This window comes from Syngnathus acus, chromosome 13 (assembly GCF_901709675.1).
Source record: "Syngnathus acus chromosome 13, fSynAcu1.2, whole genome shotgun sequence".
Lineage (NCBI taxonomy): Eukaryota > Metazoa > Chordata > Actinopteri > Syngnathiformes > Syngnathidae > Syngnathus > Syngnathus acus.
Genome location: NC_051098.1, coordinates 16977225 through 16986011, shown reverse-complemented (window position 1 = coordinate 16986011; position 8787 = coordinate 16977225). Strand labels below are relative to the sequence as shown.

General features: G+C 57.5%; 2 protein-coding genes across 2 annotated transcripts; both read right to left on the bottom strand.

Moving 5' to 3' along the window:
• Positions 1-654: 654 nt before the first annotated feature.
• LOC119132272 (P2Y purinoceptor 14) lies at positions 655-2491 on the bottom strand. The gene is made up of 2 exons (XM_037267390.1): positions 2243-2491; positions 655-2105 (listed from the first exon to the last, which is right to left on the bottom strand). The coding sequence occupies exon 2, from the start codon at positions 2101-2103 to the stop codon at positions 1090-1092; it is 1014 nt and encodes a 337-aa protein (XP_037123285.1). The 5' UTR covers positions 2104-2105; positions 2243-2491; the 3' UTR covers positions 655-1089.
• Positions 2492-3006: 515 nt separating this feature from the next.
• Positions 3007-8724, bottom strand: shkbp1 (SH3KBP1 binding protein 1). Its single transcript, XM_037267381.1, has 17 exons — positions 8537-8724; positions 8049-8102; positions 7635-7680; positions 7430-7562; positions 7263-7343; positions 7023-7190; positions 6863-6953; positions 6501-6691; positions 6317-6432; positions 6157-6244; positions 5775-5891; positions 5343-5513; positions 5103-5258; positions 4919-5015; positions 4558-4742; positions 4397-4499; positions 3007-4282 (listed from the first exon to the last, which is right to left on the bottom strand). Exons 1-17 carry the CDS (start codon positions 8608-8610, stop codon positions 3526-3528), a joined length of 2628 nt encoding a protein of 875 aa, XP_037123276.1. The 5' UTR covers positions 8611-8724; the 3' UTR covers positions 3007-3525.
• Between the last annotated feature and the right edge of the window lie 63 nt (positions 8725-8787).

Here is an 8787-nt window from a genome sequence, read left to right as displayed (position 1 = left end):
TTTCGTCTCGTTAGCTTGCGTTGAGAATTGAAAAGGAGGCGCAGACGTCAGAGCGGGCCTGTGAAAACTTGACGCTGGCTCAAATTGCGCGCGCGCGCGTGCGTGCGTGTTTATTTTGCGCTCGTTCCCACGACACCGAATGACCCGCCGGCCCATCCCGGCCCGGCCCGGCCCGGCCTGGCACAGCCCGACTTCCTCTCTTGCTCGCTGGCCTAAAAAGGAGAAAATGTCCTTCAACTGTGGGCTGTCTGAATTTCAATTACGATTTTTATTTTTTCCCATCAAGGCTGCGGATTTAAATGGTGATGGCACTTTATGCCTCGTTGTCAAAACATGCAAGCAAGTTTTCCTCCACTTACATGGGCCGCTTGCGTGGCGTGGCGTCTAGCGTCATCGTGTGACGTCGGCTGAATGTCACCTGCTCGTGGGTGAATGATGCGTTCAGGAACAGCTCGCAAATGTACTGCACGCCATGGAGGCAGGCATGCTTGCTTGCTTACTCACCCAAAGTGGTTGGGTTGGGGCGGGGCGGGTGTTATGATGACTTCATTCCAAAGCTTCTGCTTGCTCGTTAAACAAGGACCCCCCCTCATGTATTGACGCCACAGTAGCTTAATACTCTATTTTCGGTATCAACATAAGGTGACTGCACTGCCCTCTTTTGGTTAGTTTGCGCAACTTCAAGTTGGCGTTGGACCCAAAGTTGTCCGCTAGAGGGCACACTAAATAGGCGAAGTTGATTGGGACACCTGCGGATCTTCAAAGAATCCATCAATCAGAGTCTTTCGTTCGGGACGATTATTGACATTTGGGATGATCGACAAACGAGCTGAGTTTTTTTGTTTGAAGTATGAAATGCTTTTATTTTTGCTCTTTCTCCGTTGCGCATGTGATCCTTCGCCTCCTCTCCTCTGGTTTTCTGTCATACCCCGCCGCCATCTCCTGGCTGGCGCCATTTCCTCACAGGCTCTCACGTTCCTCCCATCCATCGTGTTTCCACAGTTCGGCCGAGGCCGCTTTGCTTCTTCTCGGCTCAGTCTCCTCCGCTCACATCCTCACGCCTGAGATGTTTCCTGACCTCCTCGGGTCCTAAATGTTGCTGAGGCTGGGCGCGGCGGTGAGGGAGACGCTCCCGTCCCCTCTGGAGAGCTTGGCGAGCAAAGACTCTCGAAACTTTTGGCACATGAGGAAGTAGATGACGGGATCCAGGCAGACGTTGACGGCGGACAGGAAGAGCGTGGCCTCCTTGGCCTGGAAGAGCAGGAGGCGCGAGGCTCGGCTGAACCCGGACGCCGGCATCTGGCTGAGGGTGTAGGGCACGCGGCAGACGTGGTAGGGCACGAAGCAGATGAAGAAGACGGCCAGGATGCAGAAGATGCTACGGTTGGACTTGCGCCGTACGTCGTCGCCGTGGCGGCGGCCGCCGCCGCCTTGGGGGCGGGATGAGCGGTAGATGCGGCGGGTGATGGAGGAGTAACAGAAGGCCAGAACCAGCAGAGTGAGCCAGAAGAGGCCCACGCTGAAGAAGGTGGACACGCGGTGCCACTGCACCCCCAGCGGGCTCTTCAGCCTCATGCAGTGGCGAGACGTCTCCTGGTCGGCCGGCCGGCCGGTCAGCACGGCGTTGGGCAGCACGCACAGGATGAGGAGGCTCCAGGCCAGCAGCGCCAGGAGCCGGGCCGCGCCCACCCTCTGAAGGAAGTGGGCCGAGGCGGAGCCGCCCGAGCGGCGCACCACCTTGACGTAGCGCTCCAGGCTGATGAGGCCCATGAAGAGGATGCCCACGTACATGGACGAGTAGAAGAGCACCGAGGTGTAGCGGCACAGAACCACGTGGAGGCGCCAGCCGCCCAGCCCCAGCTGCGCCGCCACCCGGAAGGGGAAGGTGGCCAGCATCAGGAGGTCGGCCACCGCCATGTTCTTCAGGTACACCACCAGGGCCGAGTCGCTGGGCACCCGGAAGAAGATCCAGGCGGCCGCGCCGTTGAGCGGCACGCCCGCCGCGCAGAGGAGCAGGTAGAGCCAGGGCAGCACCCCATGCGTCAGCACGCCGCTGGCGTCCGATTGGTTGACGCTCAGCTGCGTGGAGTTGACGGGATCCATCCCTGAGAAGGTCAAAGGCAGCCTTCAGCAAAATGGCCCATCTTTTGGAACGAAACAATTCACTTCTCCCAACCAAGCAACCGACGCAAACTCACCTGCCTGCAGGTCGTTCATCTGATCAAAGCTGCTTGACGTGCTCGCGAGTCTTTTCCCAGTCGTCGTGTCGCGTCGTGTCTTGTCTTGGCTGTGTGTCGTCCTCACGAGTGCTCTCTCTCTGCTCTTTGTCCCTCCCGCGAGCGTAGGTGCTTTCCCAGCCTGAACGAGAACTTTGGAACAATGCGGCGCAATGCCTGCACGGGCGCACGCCGGCCGGCCGGCCGATCGGCCGGCCTGCTTTGAAGTCCTTCCGTGCGGAGGAGATAAGAGGAAGCGCTCCTTTCCGACCGACCACGCCACCTCGCGGGAGAATGGCAGGAAGGGGCGTGGAGCAAAGGCCGAGCGCTCGGCATGTCTCCTGAAACAACAGGCCGAGCGCCGGGCATGTCTCCTGAAACAACAGGCGAGCGACTCCTCCCTCGGCCAACTATTTGTTTGTCCAACTAAATGTCTTTGATGCGCACGCTGTCCGAGGGAATAACATCCACTGCGCCTAAGCTTTCTTCTTTCTTCCTTGCTCTTTGACAATCAAATGTCAATTTGCTCCAACCGGCTCACTTCAGTTGCGCTTTGGAGCCCTGTTGTTAGTCAAAGAACAAAGGCGGCCAACCCTATTGCGAAGACCCGACCGACCGACGCTGGCTTGAACCCGAAGCTTTCCGCTTCGGGCCTTGAAATCAAACCTTAGTTTCCCCACAACAATTCCATTTCTGATTTGAAGAGATTTGTGTCAACTGTTTGCAGAACAAAAATCATGCTTTATTTTGGCCAATTAAAAAAACAAAACAAAAAAAACCCCATGCTTGCCTGAGTTCCGGGATTCCTTTTATTTGATTTTTTTTAATGAATGAATTCATTTTCTTATTACAAACCACAGAAGGAAAAAAAATGATGCTATTAACAAAATGTCATAATGATAAACATGCGACAAATAGAACAGACGTTAATGTTATTTGGGCACTTGAAGATAGCGAACCTAAACATGAATTCCCGCTCCTGAACGCCACTCTCTCGCGTCCCAACAATAAACACTCGATGCTTCTCATTAGCCTTACGCGATGCAAGCAGCTGACGGTCGGGCCGCTCCGACAAAAAAAATAAATAAATTGGATTTGCGTGACAGGCAGCATCGGCGATAGTTTACTTTTTTTGCTGGCTTGTTGACAGGGTAACCACGGCAACCTGACAGGAAATGGCACCAGTGGCTACTTTCTATCACACGGGCTCTGAGAAGATGGTCAACTATTTTGGGCTAAAGGTTATGTGTATGTGTGTGCGTGCGTGCGTGCACCTGCACGTCACTGCTCCTGCTAGTCACAGCGGCTGTCAGAAGCTGGTCTCGTTCATGTGCGGTTTGGGGCAGGTTGCCGGGGCGGCCGTGCCGTTTGGGGAGGCCGTGCCGTTTGGGGAGGCCGTGCCGGTCGGACCTTCGGGTGACGCGGCGACATCCGACGACGGGGAAGCAGCGGGGTTGGCGCGGCGGCGCCCCGAGGAGGGCGTCTGCGAGCGTGTCGGGGAGGTAGCGGCGACGGCCGGGCCGGTGGGGGACGTGGGCGAGGCCGCCCCGCGTGGCGATGGCGCGGGTGACGGCGTTAGGGATGAAGATGCACCGGCGTGGGGGTGGCGCGGGGCCGGCGTCCTGGGGCAAAAGCGGGATTCCAGCTCACCGCACGCGGCCAGACTCCGCCTCGTGCCTTCGGCCCCCCCCGCTGCCTCGGAGCCCTTGGCCAGCTCTTGGCAGCGCTCCACAAAACTGCCCCTGCGTGCCCAGCCGCACTCGCGCTCAAGCGGAGCGCCCCCGGGGGCCCAGCCGCAGTCCGCCGGCCGGCGGGGACGCGGGCTGGAGCCGCGGAGGCGCTGGGCTCCGTAGGGGGGGAAGGCGAAGGCCAGGGAGGGCGGCGCCGGCCCCGAGGGCGGCCCCGAGGACGGGACCGGAGCTCGGGAGGACTTGGCCGAGTTGGTGGGGGGCGGACCTTGGCCGGGGAGACTAGTGCAGAGAGAAGAGCCGCCGCCGCCGCCGCCTCTTCCTCCAGAAGAACAAGTTCGATCCGCTCGGAGGCCTTCGCATAAACCTGAAGAGAGGCTGAACATGTGCGCACACACACAAAGTTGCCGCATGGCATGAATGAGACCAGAGAGGGGGGGGGGGGGGGCAGCTGACTTGTGTGTCCTGATCAAAATCTGTGTGTGTGTGCACCTGCACGTGGAGGTTCTGGGTGTGCTGTCCGGAGTTCTGGTGAGAGCAAGGTCACACTGGTCCAAGAGCTCCAGCAGCTCCTCCTCCGTCGGCCCAGCCAGCGCTGCAAGGCAACCAATGAGAGCCGAGCTTTGGAAGCGCCGCGCGGGACCGCGTCTCACCTCGGATGTCCACCTTGCCGGCGATCTCCATGGCGGTGGTGAGGTCCCACATCTGGATGCTTCCGTTGGCGTGGCCGCTGAACAGGTAGCGGCGGGGTCGCGAGCCGATGCGACTGGAACCCTCGCACTCGTGCACCACAAACGCCGTGATGGAGGTGCCGTCCACTGAGCGCACCTCGCACACCCTGGCGCACATGTGCTCTTTGAAGAAGCAGCTCATCAAGTATTCGGCAACATGAAAGAAATGGCTAAATATTTTGGACTTCAATTCATTGAAGTTGCTTAACTTCGAAATCCTCCAAAGCTTTGGCATTTCAGGCTAATCTTTCATCTTTGAACAACATTTTTCTGACTAAAGCACCTCTTCCCGTTGGACGAGAGTCTGACGTAGAGTTTGTCGGTGTCCGGGACCACTCTCTGGATGAAGACCTGCTGGTCGTCTCTCTCGCCGTAGGGCCCTGACAACGCAGCACCCCACAAAATATATAGACATATCCCCGCAGGCTGGCGCTCCTCGAGCTAGCGGCGTGGCGCCGCCAGCCAACCTATTTCCGTGCCGGCGCTGCAGCCTCCCTGCCCGTCCACTTCATCCAGGCTGAGGATCTTGAAGGAGGCGAGCGGCGTGGATCCCGGCTGGGTGGAGATCATCCCCCGGAAGCGGGTCACGGTCCAGGTGCGAACGTGGTTGTTGTCGGCGCAAACTGGCGGGCGGGCAGGCGTGAGCGAGCGAGCGAGCGCCACGTTAACACGGAAGGTGGGGCTGACCGGGAGGCGCCTGAGGTTACCTGAGATGAGGTGCTTCTCAGACAGCATGATCTTGGTGACGGGGCTGCGGTGGACCGAGAATGTCTGGAAGAGCTGCGGGCCCGAGCCCACCGTCTCGGGGTGCTGCACGATCACGCGCACCGCTCCGGAACTGGTCCCGTAGGCGATCTCGATCCAGTTGCCGCTGTCGCCTAACGTGCGGCGCAAATGTCCAGTTAGGGTCCGGCGGAGCATTTTTCTCCCATGACCTGCTCAATGTACTCGCAGCAGCGGCGGCGGCGGCAGCGGCAGCACACTCGCTACGGCGTTATGTGAAAAAGCTCCACAAGCGTCCCGATTATGATTTGAGTGCATACGAGCGAGTGCGCGGACCTCAATCTGGATATGGGGAAAGGGGAAAAAAACCAAAAACGCTCAAAGGCTCTCCACGCAATGGTCCCGAGTGGCCGTACTGGTTTTGGGTGTGAGGTAAACGCTGACTGCGGTGATGGCATCCTCGGTGGCGTCTCGATAAAGTTCTGTCACCAGTAGGTCGTTGTCCTTCATCCTCAGAGGAAACTTCTGAACATCTAGACATGCCGCAACAGGTGCCATTTGGAGCAAAGACAAACAAAACAAAGCAACAAATAGGTGAATTCCATCAACCAGTTCAATTTGTTCTCCTCCCAATTATGGGATCTATACAATTCAAATGAAAATACAATCTGACAAAGAGGGGCTTGCGCAAGTGTACACACCCTCTTCGAAGTTGAGTGACTTGTCCATGTCATATTAAAAAGGAAGGAATGAGCAGACGTTTGCTAGCAAATGCGCTGAGATGTGCGCGCGCCGTACCGATGTAGTAGATGGAGCCGTTGTTGCAGCCCAGGATAAGGAAGGATCCGGCCGTGGTGTAGCTGCTGATGGGAACGACATCCTGGTTCTGCTCGCGACAAAAGACACGCCACCTTTTCACCTTCAACTTGATAGTCGTGGGCTCGGGGCGCCCGTTCACCTGCCAGTGTTTGGTGACGGCGTTCCACACGCCGACCTTCCCGGTGTGACTGGTGGCGGTCAGCTGGTTACCCACGAAGAAGAGCGCCTCCACCGGCACGCTGAGGCTGAACACGCCTGCAAAACATCGGCGCCGTCAAGACCGACGCGGCGGCCGGAAGAAGGGACCGACCGGCCATCCTCACCGATCTCGTTGCCGTTGCCGTCCGGGCAGATGGACCAGAGGATGATGTCCGTTCCCGAGGCCACGGCCACCATCTTGTCGTTGTCCCCCAGGGAGCCGCCCATCACCTTGGCGTTGAGCGCCACCCGGTCAATCAGCCAGTCCAGACGAGGAGAGGTGAAGACCTGCTGCCACCCGGTGGACTCCTTCACCCTGGCGCACAAATATGCCCGCGCGTGACAGACAGACAGACGCGTCAGCCAGCCAGCCAGCCAGCCAGCCAGCCAGCCAGCCAGCCAGCCAGCCAGCCAGCCAGCCAGCCAGCCAGCCAGCCAGCGAGACGGATCCATGGATCAAAGAACACAACATTCATTGTGTGTGCACCTGTGACAGGCCACAAAGTGAGAGTAGGCCACAGCGATCCAGTTGTGATGGCCGCAGACGATCCGAACCAAGCTGGGATCGGATGACGGACCTGCAGCATACATACAATGTCGCAGGTCAGGTGAATTTGTTATGCGTGTGCGCTTGCTTCCCCCCCCACCTGCCGACGACGCCCTCTCCTCCGCCCTGGTCAGCATGCCAGAGTTCCCCAGATTGGGCGGCATGGTGTTGCTGCGTCGCACCGGGGCCCTCTGGCCGGGAGCGGGCCGACCCGCCGTCAACTGGGAACCGGCCACGCTGTGCCGATTGCGCCGCTTGGCCGGGTGCGCTGCCACACAAACGGGAAGTGAGTGACGGCCCTCGCAGAACGAGAGCGGCTGAGCGAGCGTTTTGAGATTACCCGGCGGAGGCAGATAGCCGTTGAAGAGGACGTTCCCGCAGGAGGAGCGGTCCAACTCGTCGCACAGCTGCAGCTTGCACACTGAACACGCGGCCGCGTCATTGGAGCCCGCAGCGGGAGGGAAGGACGCGCGCAAACCAGCGAGCCGGTTCTCAACAAAGACTCACCGAGAGGCGTGATCCCGTAGAACTCGGCCTCGCGCATGAGCATGTGCACGCCCAAGGAGCGCGGGTGCAGCTCTTTGGTCCGCAGGAAGTTGAGGATGGGCGCAAACAGGGAAGGATCTCTGTCGATGAAGACCTACGGAGGGAGGCCGACCGGAGACGTTCAAATAGGACTCGGCGAAAAGGAAGTCGGCGCGAATCCACTTACGGCTCCGGTTTCGTCCTTCAAGGTGGAGATGCGCCCGCTCAGGAGACTGAAAACAAACCCGCACAGAGTCGTAAGAGCGACTTCCATTCTCGAGCTACCTTTGTGAGAAGTTGGAATTGCAAGAATTGCACACAATGCATCCGGTGTCCACCCATTTTCTCAAGCAATTTATTGTATCCATTATCGGCCAATCCATCTGCATTTTTAGGATTGTTTTCACGTTTGGAATATTAATATTGTATTGGCCAGTTGTGTTCCTCATCACGACCCACTGAGTATTCACATATTATTTTTCAATCAAATGTGGCACTCCACCACACGTCCCATCCATCCATCCATCCATCCATCCATCCATCCATCCATCCATCCATCCATCCATCCATCCATGTTGTGTGAGCTGGTGCGCTCGCTCACCTGGAGAAAAAGGAGTCCGGAACCCACGTGAGCGTCTGGCGGGAAGTGCTGAACCTGCAAAACAAGCACACACACGCAAGTTATCGTTGCAAAGTGTCTTTTGAAACACCAACTCCTGAGCGTGAGGAAGCACCCCACTCACTCACTCACTCACTCACTCACTCACCAAGCTTTTACAGTGGCCTTGCCCTCAACTAAATCAAGAACATCAATCAGCGGCTCAATTAACGAGCAGAATTCAAAACCGCACAATAGGACGTCAAGTGGATTGGACACTTGGTTCGTTCGACTTGAGTGCAGTTAGCGTTTCATCTTTCTTCTGCTGTTTGTGACTGAAAAAATATCAAATACATCAAACGTGCCGAGTTACAGGCCACAATTTGGGGTACTGCGTGGACGCTGCCATGACGTTAAAAGCATATCGCATTGAAACCCTCTTGATGCTAAATGCTAGCCACAGTTAGCCCGAATCTTTCTCGCTCGCTCACCTTTTCCCGCCCACGTTCAAGTGGATCAGGTCTCCGCTTCTCACAGTGTTCGACATCGTGCCGACACCTTCCATCGACTATTAGAGCAAACTAAAACACTTGGAATCCATGTTTTGGGACGGAGTCACTTTCCGTTCTTGTCGTCGAATTTTTTGCTTCCGGACTTGCAATGGGGACGATGATGGGAGAGAAAACCCGGAATGGATTTAGGACTGGTGGGAGAGAAAACCCGGAATGGATTTAGGACTGGT